Here is a 17,032-nt window from a genome sequence, read left to right as displayed (position 1 = left end):
CTGGAGAGGTGAATGAGGATGGACATAAATGTTTAAGGACAAGCAGCTGCTGCAATAAGGAAGGAAATACATATTCTCCATATCTGAAGACAGGACTAGCAGGTTTTGGAGCAGATGGCACCAGGGGTATTTCAGGACAGATTGCATCTACAGATGTGGATGCTCTGTCACAGGTTGACTGAGGTTTGACAGGTGACAGGCATGGCTGCTGTTGGGAATGGTTGCCCCAAATATGACCAGCTGAAGCCTATAGGTATTCAGGAGCTGACTCACAGCAGGATCAGAGATCTTACCTCTGATGACAGGGGTGTCTCCCAAGGACACAGGCTGGTAGCTGGGGATGGTAACAATTTTCATAATTTAATTTTAATGTGCTAGGGCCTTAGAGCTAATTGCGGTCATGTGCATGTCCACAAGTGAAGTCTCACATGCATCTTGGGCTGTCAAGGGGCCTGGTGCTTTCCCGGTCTTTCCAGAGAATTAGTTTATGTTTAAAAAAGGATGGGAAACACCCTGGGAATTCCTCCACAAACCTGCCTGTGCAGATGGTCCTCTCCCTGCCCTCAGAGTGAATCCCAGAGCTACTGGAAGCAGGACCAGATTCTTGGCTCTGCCTCCTCCGGCTGCTTCACTGTACAAAAACCACCTGGAAAGTGGCCATGAAGATAGGCCTGTGCAGAAACTATGCAGGGGTACACCCAGGGAAGCAGGTGTGGGGAGACTTGGAAGAGAGCAACTGAAGAGAAAAACTGCCCCACTACCAACAAAACATCATGACACAGGGGAATATGCTGAGATCTTCATGCATCAAGCCTTGAGCCAGCCCCCAACCAAAGGCAAGGCAAGGCAAGATGTGGCCTCCTTGGCTCCCCTCAGATGAGTGCAGGCTGACCCTGATGGATGCTCAGCAGTGGTAGCTGATGCTTTGAGGTCTTCCCAACTGATGGGTACATCCCTTTGCAAAAAGATTTGCAAGTGCACCTCTCCCAGGGGCTCTGCTCTGCAGCATGGCCAACCCACACCCTCCCCACAGAGGCTGATGCTCCATGCTTCAGTGCCAAGATCATTAGAAACAGCTCCATAGGCTGGTTTGTCTCCTCTGCCAAGGTCCTTCCCTTGCAAAATTAACTACTTAGTGCATGATCTCCCAGCCTTGGAGCCTTCCAGGGTGGCAGAATATGCTGTTTAATCACAGTCTCTGGAAAACTGGAAACTTCCCCATCCTTCCAGACCTCCTCATGAGCTGCCTGGCTGCCCCTCACCTCCAAGTGCCTCGGCTGGAGCTTCATCAGCCAGGAAGCATCCATCCCAGCTGGCCATGTGGCTGAGCTTGTGCTGCCATGGCTTCACACCACATCCCACCCTCCCACATGTATCCCTCATCAAATTCTCTGCTGCACAAGCAGGATTGCCAGGCCTCTTACTTTCCTGGCTGAACATGCTGCAGCAGCAGCAGCGCTTAGTAGACAAGAAGGAATCCCACACCAAACTCCGCAGGGAAAGACTCCAAGTACAACCACAACCTGAGTCTGCCTCACCCCAAAAATGTAGAGGGCAAAATGCCTGGGTGCATCCTCTTGGCTGCAGACCCTGCACTCGCAGCAGCCAGCTGGGGTGGCCCACCCCGCTGCTCCGTTCCTCAACAAGCTTCAACCAGTCTGCCTGAATGTGCAGACCCAGCGCTGCCCACATTCTGCCTGCACAGACAGTGGCGTGAGTGCTGCCCAGCACCTGCCTGCACAAGCGTGTTGACCCAGTGCTGCCTGCAGCCACTCCCACCCACATACTGCCCCAGTGCTGCCCATGGCTGGTCTCCATCAACAGGTAGGCTGGAGTGAGCCTCGCAAGAGTAGCCTTGCTCTGCATATGCCACATCTCCTGGCCAGACGGACCCTACCCAATGGCCACCCCCACTGGTCCCTCCTTCTCTTCTCCCCCTGAGCTGCAATCACAGCATCTCATGTGGTCCAGGACAGGCACTGACTAGCCTGGCTTGTGAACACACATCAAAAAACATCACCAAAAAAGCCATGTTGCCCCAGGGTGGCAGGCTTGCAGGTGGCTTGGGACACTTCAGGAATCCTCAGACAGACCCTACCTCTTTGACAACCCCGAGCCTGTGCAGAACAGAAATGGCTTTGAGACAAAGGGAATGGTGTGGCACATCCACGAGACGCTCCCATGGGGAGGGAAGAGGAACGTGCAGAGGTTGGAATGTCTTTAATCCCCATGCACAGGCTCCAGGCACAGTTGCCTCAAGCAATAACAGCCCTTTGACTGTGCTGGCTGAGTCACTTCAGCCTCCCAAGATGGGGACATTTTAACATGCACAGGCCTGTACCTCTGAGGGCTGTAAGTCTGCTGAGACTGTCTTGTGCAAGGATCCTGGTGTGATGGGACCTGATCCCAGCATTTTTCTGGTCGTTCAGGCGTGGTCTCTACCAACAAACAATCCTCCTACTTCTGAAAATAAAACATGACCTCTGAAGAGTTGTGACTTATGCGGGTTCCAGTCAGACTGCTGTGGATAGCAGGTTGTGTGTCCATGTCTGCCAGTGTCCGCAAGATCCAGTATGGTCACCTGAACAGTGCCAACCCAAGGTGACAGTGCACTATCCAGACCTGGTTTTGAGCACTTGCTGGCATGAATCTTCTTTGCTTGTCATGTTCACCAATGTCCTCAGCTTGTCCAGAAGGCCTGGTGCTGCATTTGATAGTGGCTCATCAACCAGTGCAGACCTGTAGGACTTTACTCATTGATACAGCTGCTAGAAGACAGAAAATTGCACTCAGCAGTTGAGAAAATGCACCAGTCAGAGTGGGCATAGGGCTGGATAGGTGGTGAGATTGCTCCATGGGCAGAAGAAGTCAAGCGCTCACTAAGGTTGTCTCCAGGCTGCTGTGAAGCAGCAGCTTGCAATAGGAAAGCTAATGAAGTCCAGGAATTTTGTTTGAATTGGAGCCAGGAGCTGATGGAGAGGCAGGAGCAAAGACAGATGCCAGTGGAGAAAGGCTGAAGCCAGTGTGATCTGGGATCTCAGGGTTGGTGTGATCTTGTGGACTGAGGTTCCATTTCACAGACCATGTCTGTGCCTCAGTTGGTCATCCTGTGGTGTACCTAGAATCCTGATGCAGATCCCTGCACCATCCTCCATGCACACATCCTGCAATGCAGCTTCCTTTCCTGGGGGAGCATGAATGCAGGGAGGGGACAGGGCATGCCCAAAGCTTTCAGGGACATGAAGTGAAGAGATGACTGGTTTTCAGAGTTGTTCCCTCTTTGCAATGCTGTTCACATAAGTCATACAGTGACCCCTTAATACAGAACATATCAGCCATCCTTGGAACTGGCCTGGAGCCCAGGACTCCCACTGTGGGTGCTCTCCTCAGTGAACTACAGCATTGGCCTTTTGCATCTCATAGAAGACCAGCATCCCAAAAGGGGAAATGCCACCACTTAGAGAGGGACCCTGTGACCCTGTCACATCTCTCCAGATGCCCTGCTTTCCTCTGAACCCTTTTGCCATCCTCCTTTTGTAGTGGCACCTGGGCACCCCAGTACAGAGCAGCCCCAGGACCCAGATGCCACAGTGAGGAGATACGCTCCTGCTAGTGTGTAGAGACTTCCTTGACATCATCCCCCAGGTTTTGGTACAATTATTCGAGCTCTTGCCAAAATCATGCTATATGTTGTTGTTGCAAGAGCCTTTTATGAAAAAAAATAATATGCAGGAATGGTTTTACATGCCATGTAAAGATTGACTGCAGGGACCAGGGGCCTGACTGGGGTTGTCCTTAAAACCATACTGTAAGAAAAGCCATCCTGGGACACCCAGTGGTAGATGCAGCATGTCTTTTCCTGCTCAACCTGAGCTCCCAGTGAGAAGAGATGGGGCTTTCCTAAGCTTGAGGCTGAATGAATAACTTCTTGTTTAATACCAGGGTGGCCCTGTCCCTAAAAAATTATCTAACCCTGTCTGGAACTATTTTTTGGCCTCTCTGTATCATGCTCTGATGATGACTTATTGGAGTAATTACGTGCCATGTGAAGAAGCATTGCTTCTTGTCCCAGTCTCAGCATCTGAAAACTTCTCTAGCTGCCCTGCTGTTGTGAAAAACAGCACTGTCCAGCACTCCAGTGGTTTCAGAGGTCTCTGAAGCATCTTTCTTAAATATAATTTGTCTGTGCCAAAATGGCTTCATTTTGGAATCAGCCCATGCTGATGGTGGTCTGGAAAGTCTCTCAGTCTGTGTTACTGGTTGGAGGAGGGACTTGTAATAGATGGGAGGCAGAAGGATCCAGCAGTAGTATGACAATGGGGTTTGCTTTAATATTGACTCCAGATATTTCCACTGATCAACTCTGAACACTGAGCTCAGATTTCATAGAGCCACTGAGAGCCAATTGGTGCCCCAGCAAAACCCCAACAGTGCTTCCTAAAGCCCCACTCTGTATCACTCCTTATTCAGCTGTGCATCTTCTTGATTTTCAACTGACCTGAATTGTTGTACTTCACTGGGCTGCAGGACGCAGTGTCTTATCCCTCCAGCACACCTCGGCTATGGAAACAAACCCATGTGCAGGACCAGGAGCCCCAGAAGCTGGGTTGGTCCTTGCATGACAGCTGTCTGCCTGGATGAGCTTCCCCATCCCAGTGGGCTGCAGAGAGCACCCATGAGATTGATCACTGGGGCTTACATTCCCCTTTCACAAGCATGGAAGGAGAACCAGGGACAATGATCACGGACTTGCCAGAGCACAGTTCACACCAGCCACACGACCCTCTGTGGGTCATGCTCCTCTCAGGGGCCCCACCAGCCTTGCACCATGCACCTTGAGAGAATGGGCTCTGGGTGCATCAGCAGGGAAGCTCATGGTGCTCTGTGCTCCCTGTACTTGGCCCGTGTCCACACAGAGCACGTGGTGAGAAGATCACCCGGGAAGGTGAAGAGGGAAAGCATTTTGAGAATGGCAGGATGGAGGGAGTGGGGCACAACAGAGTGATTAGAGGAAAATTAGGAGTCAGTGGAGCAGGGATCCGAGACTGCCAGAGTGTCTGAGGCTCGGATTGCCCCTTGTGTGCGCCAGGACACCTGAGACCATTTGTGCTGCCCATGGACCAGTTTTGCACAGGAGATGCAAGAGGAGGGCATGGGCAGAGGGAGCCACTTCAAACACGCCCACCCCTGCCCTGCCCCACCGGTGAGGAGTGGTGTGTGAGCACCCTGCACATCTCCGTGCCTGACGTTCCCATGCTGCCTCCTGAGGCTTTTTTCTTCTGGACCAAATTATCCCAATTACATTCCTCTGCCACCCCTGTAATTTCTAGTTTCCCCACAGGTGATGATCTGGCAATTCCTCATCCTTCTCCCATTGTCCTCTGGCTGCTCTCCTGCTGCCCCATGTCCTGCAGGGCAGGGCCCAGATGGGACAGCATGGCCTGGCCAAAGCCTGCCCCGCATCAAGAGGAGCAAGGGATCACAGCTGGTGTCCTGCTCCTCACACCCCTATGTAGCCACCCCCAAAGTGTCTCTGCACCCTCCCAAGAGCAAGTCTGTCTTGTCTTGGGTGTCCAGGTATCCCCACCAGCCCCAGGCAGTTTTGGCAGGGCTGCAAGCCTGTGCCCAGTTGTATTTGCACAGCTGCTTATCCCTGTCCATCCACGGAGCCTTTCTCTTGGTCTCCCTGCAGCAACCTGCATTTTCCAGCCGCTCTCCCACACTAGCTGATCTCTGCACCCCTCTTCGTACGTGCATGGTGCCTTGTGCAGCCCCGTGTTGTCAGCAGAGGTAACAACCTTCCCCTCCCAGCTATCATCTGGTTCCTTAGCAATAACAATGAGTGTCATCTCCAGGAGAGATGCTGTAGACCCTTAAGCATGTTCTTCATTTGAGAGGGAACCATTTATTAATTTGAGTATGGCCCCTCTGCTGCCTTTTCGTACCATATCAAATGTGTCTTCTCTCCTGCATTGCATGCCAGCATTTAACATCTTACTAAAGTAAAGCTAAAGTCATGGTAGATGATGTCTATGCTTTCTTCTCCATTCTCATGGGCTTTTACCCTGTATAGAAAAAAACTGGATTGCTTTGACACAACCCATTTTTCACTAGGCACTACTGACAGTTGCTTGTTTCCCTACTTTTTCTTCTGTGTACATCCAAATAATTTAATGGAAAGTCCCCATTTTCTTCCAGAAATTGAAGAGGTTGGTGGCCTATAGCTTCCCTTTTTTAAAGATTGTCTCTACAATTGTCTTTTTCAACTTTCCTTTCATGACAGACTTCTGAATCCTCTGCAGTAAAGCTAGCAGTCACAGCAATGGCAAAGTTTCTTACTTGCATCAATACTCTTTGGGCTGCCCCTCACTACTAAGGCCATGCTCTGTCCCTTTGACACAGTCCACAGGCTAGTTTCCATAGACTCTGCAGAGGTAACCACCACTGGCACACACTTGGAGAAGGATGTCTTATACAAGTATAAATACAGGACAACTCAGCTGAAAGCACTGGTATTATCCTGGACTAACAGACGCAAGTGTGCAGTGGAGAAACCCCTTTATGGTCACATCCTCGCAGTGGATCCCCCATTGCAGCACCAAAGTCACCCCTGGGACCCTCTGCTGCAGGATCCTGGGCCAGCCTGGACTGCAGCTCTCCTGCAAGCTGCCTGCAAGCTTGCTTAAGAGCCCTGGGTGACCAACATGGTGCATCCAACCCCTCTAGCTTTCCAGCATGAGTCCAGGACAGCTTCAGAAACAAGCAGCAACAAACTCCATTTTATGTCAGGCTTTTTTTTTTTTTTTTTAACAAAGTTTTCTTTTTTCTAATTATAGGATGTTGCAGAACAATCAGCTGAGTCGCATCCCTGCAGAGGCACTGAGAGATCTTCCAAACCTCCAGTCTCTGTAAGTCATTAAAAGTCAATGCTTCGAGCTGCACAGTCCCTTGGGGGCCCCAGGCTTCCCAGCATTTGAGTCATTAGTTCCTTTGTCAAGGATGTTCTGTCCCTTCTTCCTTTTCTTTTCCAATTAAAGCAAAGATTACTGTCACTTAGCATAGAAGGGAGGGGAGGGCAGTTTTCAAGGAAGGAACACTGTCTTGGTAAAGGATGTTGAAATTACAGCTCCCCATGTGTTTGTTGTGATGAAAAGGCCACCAGTGCCAATGCATATTTCAAGGAACACTGGAAAATATCCACCCAGAAGGGGCTCCATCCTCTCCACTGCCAACCACAGTGAGGAAGGGACCTGCCAGGGAGCACAGAGGATACTTTGGTCTGTCAACATGCGAGTTGGGCTGTTTTACCCAGATAGAGGGTAGTTATGTCAGGGTAGAAATGCTTTAAAACACTTCTATTGATTCAGCTGTGAGAAGAAGCTAAGGCTGCGATTTTGCTTTTCCTTTAAAGTAACTGTATCCACAGTAGATTTGTGCTACTGTATCCACTAAAAATCACACATCACTGAAATATTTGCAGTTTTCCTGAGTGTGGACACACTTGCAATCAGACCCTGGTAGTGCCACTGAATTTAGGGAAGCTCTGTTTGGTAATCGCCCAGCTGGTGTAAGCAGCACTGCCAAAGCTTGTAAGAGCATTCTGAATTGGGCTGAACCACTCAAAAACTAACTTTATTCCTAACCCTTAACTTCAGTCCTAGTCTTAGTGTGTGTTTTATCATAGAAATGCTGGCTGGAAGCAGTTCCTGGAGGCTTCCAGGCCGGCCTTCTGCTTGGAGCAGGACTGCCACCAATACTAGGTGGAGCAGTTGCAGCTTTGTCTGTCCAAGCCTTGAAACCCTCCCATCATGGAGATTCCCCCCTCACTGGTGACCTGGCCTGGGGCTGTTCTTCGTGGGGAAGAAGCTTTTCCTCAAGTCCAACCTAAAATTCCTGGAGCACAATTTGTGGTCATTACTCTTTGTTTGATCCCTTGGAACTACCCAGAAGAGCTTGGCTCCACCATCTTTAGTTGTGGGTCACTAGCAGATCTCCTCTTAGCCTCTTCTCTGCTAGGTGAAACCAACCCAGCTCCTTCCACCTCTGCTTGTTGGGGCAAGTGCTCTGGGACCCTGACTCAGTTGCCAGCCCTCCACTGGACCCATCTGGTTCCTCTTCATCCTTCTTACACTGGGCAGCCCAAAACTGGGCACAGTTCTCCCTGTGTGGCCCTCCCAGCACCAAGTAGGAGTTTCTGTAAATATTAATTTAAATATTAATTTACAATGGGAGTGTTGGCTGTGCAGGATATGAACACTCTTTCTGCCAGGAGAGATTTGAAACATTTGTTGCTGAAACACCATTGGCACATGGTTGTGGCTGTTATTAAAATGTGTTGACATCACCATCAACGCCAGAGTCAAGACCTCCCAGTCCAAGGATTTGGAGATTAGATTGTTTTCCAGGTGAATTCCCTTTCAAGGGAAATTTGACATGGAAGGTCACTGCAGTGGGGTTGCCCCAGGAATGCCCCTTTCCCCCCTCAGCCTGTCTCTCCTATGCCCCTGAAAGTGTGTGACAACCAGTGCCACCAGAGCCCATGGTTGGATAGACCCAACCTTTGCTTCTGAAGGTTCAACTGCCTGCACACACCATGGCTGCTCGGGCCACCTGGCCTGGGGCACACACCACTGATGGGTGGCCACCTCAGCTAGTGCTGAGGTGTCCGAACACTCCATCCCCTCAGCCAACAGCCCCCTCCCGAAATACCACATGGCACATGAGAAATGCAAAACGCTCCAAGCAGCTGCTCACAGCACTTTTGGGCTTCATTGAAGGCTCAGGGTGGGAGGATGGTTTATCTTGAATCAACACAGAGGTACCTGCTCTTAGTGCACTTCGAGGCCACCTCATCCAGTGTGGGCCCCCCAAGTGTCTCCAAAGTTGGGCGAGGAGGGAGAGCTTGGGCCAGCTGGGATCTTGTGTTCTTCCTGCAGAAACTGAACAGTAAGAGCAAATGTTAGGAAGAAACAAGCTTCTTCAGACAACCAGAGGGAGACTAGGCTTGGAATAAAATCAGAGGGCTGACTATCAGGGCATGTCTGGTTACGACATGCCTAATGCCTGTCATATTAGGACTGGTTTCAAGAGCCACAGCAGCAGTGGCAAGATATTTCTGTTGCCAGTTGTATCCCATTTTGCCCCAGAGCATGCTGCCCCAGCCAGCAGGATCCCATCCAGGGTCTGAGGTGACTAAGCAGGGACCTCCTGCCTTTCCCCAGCAGCCTTGGTCCTTTGGACCAACCTGTCTGGGCTGTTACTCCCCTCAAAGCTGCCCTCAGCCCCTCAACCCTGGTAGTTCAGGCAGGTCTTTCTTCCTAACGGTGCACAAGCACCCATGCCCAGTCTCTCTGGGCTCCTTCATGCCTCCTTGCCTCACCATTCATTTTTAGGATACTTGTCCTCAACCCCCTGGACCAGGGCCACCTTTTCTGAGCCTTCCCCAGCTCCACCTCTGGGGCTCAGGTTCCCTTCCCAGCCTCTCACTGGACCCAAATTCCTGTCCCAGACACAAACTGTGCACAGGAGGGACTGAGCCAGTGGCCTCCCACTCCTGTCTCTTTCTTAAAAAAAGAAAAAACCTGTTAGACATGACAAGACCTGGGTTCAGGGTGGGAGAGGGGGCAACAACTTCTGACCTGCAGGATGGCTCTATCCAATGCTCTCGACTACACCAGCCAGACCCACAGCTTATCCACCAGCCACCAGGCACAGTGAGAGTAAATAAGTTCAAAGGAAGGCTCCTGCTGAGAAAAAAAGCATTTAATGGGATGGAGCTTAAAGTGCCCCTCCAGCCGAGGGAGCCTGGATAACTGTTCTTATGGTCACAGACTGCCCAGGGCTTCTGGACCATCTTTACACAGATGACTATTTAAACAAACACCCTTTCTGGGAGGCCCAGCTTTGAGAACCAGCAAAGTATCAGAAAATAAGAGACGTGCATTGGGAAAACAGCACAATCCCTTGTGGCAGATCTGCTGTTGGCAACACCTCTCCCCCTGAGTCAGACAGGTATCCTGCTCGCCAAGTCAGAAAGGTGGGACCTGCTGCGGTTGGGCTGGATCTTCTTCATCACATCTCACCTGATCAGAGAAACTGGAAAGGGATTAGCTAAGCCACAGGCAGTAAATTAGTGGGAATTGGTAGACACAGCAAAACTGTGGGGCAAGATGCTGTGGATCTTTCCCCATTAGGATAATAACACCTGCATATAGCCATCTCTAGCTGCATGCTCAGAAGTGATTTCTGGAGACTTCACTCACTGTCAGTGCTTGCACTGCTTTGGCAAGAATGACATGAGCATGGGAAGGCAAAGTGATCTTCCCTAGGGCAACAGCAAAGTCAGGAGTAGGACCTAGGTGTCCTGGCTCCACTTGCCACATTAGGGTGTTTCCATGCCTCATTCAAGACTCTGCAATGGCACGCTCAGTATGTATAACCAGCAGTCATCAGGAGAGGAGGTATTTAGGATAGACTGTGTGAAAGATAAAAAGCTCCCAGGAGAGAGGTTTCTGTAACAAAAAGCAAGTGGCAAAACAGTAGTATCTTCTGTAGGTCTCACATCAGTGAACCCACCTCACCCATCCTGTTCTTTCTGTGCTTACGAAAATTCAGGGTAAAGCCATAAAAGATCAGTCAGGTCCCCTACAGTTGCTTTTCCATGCTGTGCCCGTAAGGTTAGGTCCAACTCTTCAAACTGGGGCGGGCGGGGGGCAGTCACTGGAAGCAAAAGTTTCAGAAGTGTCCCACGCAATGGAGATCTCTTCTCTGTCTGAGCTACCTGGTTAAAGGATTGGCAGAAGGTACCTCTCAGAAAGACCCTGATCGCAGATCACCAACAGGCTGCAGTAAAACCTGCCCTCAGTATGGAGAGTACAGAAGGTAGTTATCCTCCAAGATAGTTATTCTCCACGGACAATTATTCTCCAAGGACAGGCACAAGCCAGCTGCACCTCACATCAGCACTGCACCAACCCCTGTCTGTGCTTCTAGCTTGGCCGCTTCAAAGTGTGGAGGGCACATGCAGAAAAAGATGATGATTTGCACTTTCTCCTCTTTATACAGAAACTGTACAACAAAGAATCCTTAGGCATAGTGAAGGCCCAAGAACCGTGTCTGGTAACTAAGCCCAGCATAGCTATGAGGCACAGCCCTGCTCTGGGTGGATGGGGACATTTCTGAAGACACACAGTGTGTGTTACGAGATTGTACCACTGCTGTGTCTCACACTGGTGAAAGCATGACCTGCTTTCATCCTGGGTCTCCATCCTGTGCTGCTCCCCCAAGGGAGAAGCCAGTGCTTGCAGAGTCTTGCAATTCTCCTTCTAGCTCATGTTTAGAAATGCTCTTCTGTATCTACCTTTTCCTCCTTTCTCCTATCAAACAGGAAAATGATCCATAAAAATAAATGAGACCTGATTTGAAAAACAGGAGTGGCACAGTGTGGACAGTCACTATGTCTTAAGGCAGATACAGAGCTAAGGTGCTCTACTTGGTTTTCATTGGTGCTGCCATGACTTCTCCAAATGTAGTTACTAACCTCAGGCCAAGAGCCTCCAGTACAGGTCTGCATTAGAAAGTTTCTTTTTTTTCCCTCTTGTTCAAATCCTGAGTCATTTTCCACAAGTTTATGAGACTCTTGTGTATTCGTTGCCAAAAAATTAGCCAGCCTGGAACACCCATAGGTCACCCAGAGTATGGTTTCCAAGCATTACTGGTCAGGCTATCTGAGACCCAGTGTACTCGTGTTGCCCAGCGACTATTTTTTTCCATTCAGAAGAGGAAGTGGCTTTATGGCACACCATGACAGTTCATCAGTTACCAGCCTTGTATGGCACTTCATGGAATATTAACTATCTGCTTTGCAGGTTGGCAACAGATGCTGTGCAGGCAGGACGGCTGAAAAGGGGGGTGAAATGGGAGCCAACAGGAGTGGGGTGGAACAGACAGCTGTACAGACAGAAAGGAATTGTGTGCTGGTTATTTTCTTGCTCTTTCAGATATTTGCATTTGATGTCCACGTTCATCATTCTGGGATTCAGGCAGGATTTGAAGGGAAAGTATGTATCTCTTATGGACAAGCTGACACAGGAGAGGAAAAACAGACTTTTCGATACACAAGGCTTTTCTCAGGTTTACAACAGAAGCAGCCAAACTAAGTGGAAGCTGAGAACAATTGTTTTGAGCATAGCTCTACCAGCAGGACTTACCAGGCAATTCAAGGAATGAGGTGGCCAAACAAGTAAAACAGAAAGGCATGCTTCTAGCCACTGTGGGACAGAGAGAGGTTGGTATTTACTGCCTGCATAGCACCAAGTTAGAGCTGAAAGGTAGCAAAAACCTGATGTGTCAGTGGAGTCTCTGAAATAGGAGAGAGAAAAATAATGTTTAATAAACTCCAGCTGTCTCCAAAGGTAGCAGCTGTCTTGCCTTTTGAGCATTCGGAGAGGATGCCCACTGAGATAGGACACATGCACCCAAGCCTTGGTAGTACTTGGAATTGAACTGCTGGGTCCCTTTGCTGCACTGCTGGGGTCCAAGCTGGGGTCCCAGGCATGAGGCATGTTCAGACCTGTACTGAAGTCCCTCTGTTTGCTGGCTGAGAGTGCAGGACAGTGCAGGCAGCCAGATGCTCCTCAGGCTCCACAAGATGCATGCTGTGAGGTCATGGTACTAGCTAGGAAGTTTGCAGCAGGTTTGGGAGTTTCTAACAGCAGGACATCAACTTGTACATACATGGTCAAGGAGAGGAAAGTCCAGGCAGAAAGAAACTCCAATAAACGTTGTCACTCAGAGAGCAGAAGGAAAGTTATTCCTCCTTTTTATTGGGGGATACTGCACAGAGAAGTAGGATACTCCTGTCCGGAATGATCAGAGAGTCCATGGCACAGTCAGGGCATGAACTCTACTCCCCAGAGTACCTTCCCCCCAGGAAACCTTGTTCCACATTGGAGCTGTCTTGCATTGCACATCCACCCTGCATGCCTTCCCACACAAGCTTTTTTTTGTGGCAGCCTGAACAAAAGACTCCACCTCCAGGGAGAGGAAGCAGCAGCTCTCTGTTAACATGGCCTGGGTCCTGCTCTCACATCTGTCTCTAGAAGACCAGAAACAAGGCAGGAGAAACACTGGGCAGTTGTCACAAAGACCATGCTTACACTGCTCTCCTGGGGCCCTCTCCCTGCTCTTCCCTTCTGACCTGGCTAGGATGAGGATCTGTCTTCAGGCAAGGAGCTTTCTCAAAGCTGCCAGCCCAGGAGCTCCAAGTGTGCAGGGTTTTCCATGGGAGGTGTGGTGTCACCCACAAAAGATGTGTTGTAGTGCAGGAACCAGCAACGGGAGGACACTAATTTTAAGTAGCCTAGATGAGGCATACTGGCTTTTAGGAAACCTAAGTTACTGAAGTTCCAGTCCTTCACAGGAGAGACAGCATGCCAAAAAACTGACTTCGGATTCAGGCAAGTTTGGGTGAGGTGAGAGGGTCAAGGTGTTCCCCTGTGGATGGTCTCCAAGAGGCTGTTGCTATTGCCCTGTGTGATCCCTCCATACCTTTTCTAACCAAGGAAGATGCAGTCCTGAGTTTTGGCAAATAATATTTTGAACACACTAACAGGGCTTCCTCCTGCAAACTCTAACACAGGTGCTGGGAAGACTGGCAAACCAGGTGGACGTTTCCAGTCATTCAACATAACTCTGTGCCAAGGGCATTTGTAGGTCTAGGACAAACATTCCCGATCACTTCATGTGCTGATCCAAAGCTTGGCTGCTCCAGGTTGGCTTACTGCGTATCACCGAGTATCACTGATCAGGGACTTCATGTGGTCTGGGCCACTCCTCCTCCAGAGGGAGATATCCACTATGGGGGGTCAGCATTTCCCGACCAGAGGTGTTCATGATTCACTCGGCACCATGGATGTCAGCCAGCCTGAGGAGGCAAGTGTCAAATCTACCCAAATACCCCCATCCACATCAGACACACCTGTCCTTACAAACACCCCTCATCACAGGTCTTCTGAAGCTGCAGCCATGCCTGTGGGGCCAGAATCAGACCTGCCCTGCTCCCTGTCAGCTACAGGATGTGGAGGCATCATTGCCTGGAGCCCAAGCTGTCAGGAAGGAGACCTTGGCGGGGATCACTAAATGAATACAAAGAGGAATTTGGATTTCAAAAGAGAATACAAAGCTCTGGAGACTGAGCCTCCTACCAAGTGTGAGGGAGCTGCTTCCCAGCAGGCTTGCTTTATCTGGGAAGCATGTTGGGAAGCCCAGTGGGGAGGATTAGAAAGAACACGCACACCTGATGGCAATGCTCTGAGCCCTGCAAGGGGTGCCAAGGCTTTGCGTAATGCTCTGATCCAGTTGTGATCCCCTGGCAGAGTATCTGGTTACCAGTGGTTTATAGGTGCAGTAACAACATACCATGTGTATTCTGGAAGAGTCGTGTGTCAGTCTAATTAACGACTTTGTGGTTTGTGAGCACTTAACTAAAGCAGATGGGCACTGTGTCTGTTCCTCTGCCAGGCAGAAGGAGTCCAAGGTATTTCAAAGTGAGCAGGTGCTATAAATTATAATTACCAGGCTTGCAGAGGTAGAGAAAGCAAAGAGAAAAGAAACCTGATGGATTAAGAGATCAAGATAAACTCTTGGTTTTTCTTTTTCAAGTACTTATGGAAAGTGAAGAGAATGGCTGGCTCTTTCTGGAGTTTCTCGCAGATCAGCACTTTGGGAAGGTGCTTAGCGTGTGTCTGGCTCCTCTGGGTGGGTGTTGCCTACAGCAGTTTGGAGGGGGAAGGACAGATTAGTGCCAGCCAGAAGAGTATCAGTGCTTTTCCAGTATGGGTGGCTATATGGTGTCCTCAGGACAGTCATCACAGCTTCTCCCACCTGGCTTTGAGGCCAGGGGCTCCAGGAGGATAAGATTTCTAAGTGGCCCAGTGCAGCTTTCCGAAAGTTACCACTGTAGTTCAGGTCCACAGTACCAGCCTGTGCTTTCAGCATGGTGATCTGATTTCTAGCCTATGGCCATGAATCCGAGAGCTCTGCATTTCCTTGGGGTTCCCTCCTCCAGACTGGGGAGGAACTGCACTAATAGCTAAGTGCTGGGATTTTGGGAGACTTTGGGCATGCCTAGGACAGTAGCAGGTTTTCTGACTCAGTAAGACACAGCAGCATAGGCACAAAGCTTCTGGAGTCACATTTCTCCCTGCTGGATAAAGGCATCCATTCATTTATCTCCTGCCCCATGGTAGCTCATTTCTCCTCCCACAGAGACTTGTGGCTGCGTGTCACTTCATGTGGACCCCAGACCCCAAGTGTGTGGACATAGGTGGCACAGAGATGCTGACACACATAAAGTCATCTAACCCCCGGTGAGCCATCAGCAGTTTGGAAGGCTCCAGCTGAGCTCATCTCCATGTGTCTGAGCAGCACCCTTTAGTCAAGAAAGAGAACTAGATGCACTGGGGGAGAAACACATCTCCTGGGAAGCAGGCACCTGCCTTTGTAGATGGATCTCTCAGAGCAGTGCCTGGTCCTCTCCATTCACAGCTGGAGAGGGACACATAGTTCAAAAGGAGACATCTGAGTACAGTTGAGATGACTTCTAGCTGTGATACCGACCTGTGCATCAAACTTGATGTCCTCAGTAAGTCCTTGGTACCTGGAGCATGGCATGTGGATCAGGGAGTTAACCACAGCTGTAGCCCATCCCCTGGCCTGCATGTGCAGGGGGTTGTCCAGAAACATCTAAACATCTGGTAACCCTGCTCCAGAGGAAAGAGAGCATGTAAATCATAGTCCATCAATACTAAAATTTGGGATAAGAGGGAACTAGAAGTCTGGTGTCTTGGCTAAAGGTCTGCAAAGCCCATTCAGCCCAATAAAGTAATTTTCAGATATTTCTGCGTCATCCAAGTGATCAGCGACAGTCAAGGCCTTGGACTAGCCTTGACCGTGGGATTTCCCCACAGCCGTTGCTGCCCCAGCAGCCTCCAGCACACTAAGCCCATACCTCACTTCATCCTTGCATTTGCAAGCACAGAAACCCATTGTGGCACATGAGACTTGGAGAATGGTTCCCAGTCACTTTTCGACAAATCTCCCCATTGCATTCACCTCCTCCTCTGCCATCAGTCTCTCCTATCTCTCAGTCATGCCCCACACCCTGCTCTGCGATATTCCCTTTCCCCAATAGCAGCTGCAGCACTTCCCTTCATGAGGAGTGAATCCTCACGATTCTGCACTGTGAGGTCAGGGTCTTCTTGCCTCCTTTCCACAATGCACTTTAAGTCTTCTCTTGTCTCTCTGGCAAGATGCACCATAATGCTAGCAAATACTGGCTTCAGTCCTTGTGGGCAATTTGTTAGCCCAGTATCCCAAAAGGATTGACTCTTTTGCTGTTGGGCTTGATGGTGTGTTTGCTAAAGCAAAGGGGCCCAAGAGAAAAACCTGTGGCCTTGTCTCCATCTGTCTTCTGTCTCTTGGCAACTCCTCCTGCATGCAGCATGTCAGGGAAGCAACTGCAGATAAGCAAGAGACCTTCCCTCCATGTCAGCATGCGTCAGTCACCTAGAGCAAACCGTTTCCTGCTACCTGGTGGCTAATGCACCTAGTATACAGTTAGCCATTACCACTGCAACAATACACAGGTGGTGGGCAACAGCCCAATAGGTCCCATTCCCTGGGATCCTGTCCTTGCTCTCATTTTAGTTGTTCTTTCTCCCTCACAGTCTTTGTTCACTGCATCCCTCTGAAATATTTGCAGGATTCACTTGGCACTCTGCCACAAATCTGTTGTTCCCACAGTCTCCCTAAGGAGGTCTCCAGTCCCATCAGCACTGGTTCTGCTAATGTCACCTTCCCATTTCAGATGCTTATATGACAGCAGTGTCTGTCCTCTTTACATCTGCCCTGCAGAAGGATTCAATGCCTTCATGATCTGACAGGATGCAACCTGGAGGACAAACAGTGTCATATACACTGTTCTTAAAAATATTGCAAGCATTCTCATGTTTTCTACAAATATAATTTCCCA

General features: G+C 49.8%; 1 protein-coding gene and 1 long non-coding RNA gene across 4 annotated transcripts in view; one reads left to right on the top strand and one right to left on the bottom strand.

Moving 5' to 3' along the window:
* LOC121232588 overlaps positions 1–17,032 on the bottom strand; it is a 108,717-nt gene that overhangs the window by 13,520 nt on the left and 78,165 nt on the right. For 2 of the 3 annotated variants that reach the window (XR_005931359.1, XR_005931360.1), the window contains exons 2-4: positions 15,619–15,761; positions 9,639–9,743; positions 8,823–8,939 (exon numbers count right to left, since the gene is read on the bottom strand). This is a non-coding gene — a long non-coding RNA (uncharacterized LOC121232588). Of the gene's footprint in view, positions 1–8,822; positions 8,940–9,638; positions 9,747–15,618; positions 15,762–17,032 lie in introns of all 3 variants that reach the window. The other variant, XR_005931361.1, reaches the window with a different exon arrangement.
* LGR6 (leucine rich repeat containing G protein-coupled receptor 6) overlaps positions 1–17,032 on the top strand; it is a 150,039-nt gene that overhangs the window by 69,972 nt on the left and 63,035 nt on the right. The window contains exon 4 of the mRNA XM_030001169.2: positions 6,837–6,908. Within this exon, the coding sequence (XP_029857029.1) occupies positions 6,837–6,908 (72 nt within the window). The remainder of the gene's footprint in view (positions 1–6,836; positions 6,909–17,032) is intronic.

This window comes from Aquila chrysaetos, chromosome 24 (assembly GCF_900496995.4).
Source record: "Aquila chrysaetos chrysaetos chromosome 24, bAquChr1.4, whole genome shotgun sequence".
NCBI lineage: Eukaryota > Metazoa > Chordata > Aves > Accipitriformes > Accipitridae > Aquila > Aquila chrysaetos.
This window is presented reverse-complemented; position numbering and strand designations above follow the sequence as displayed.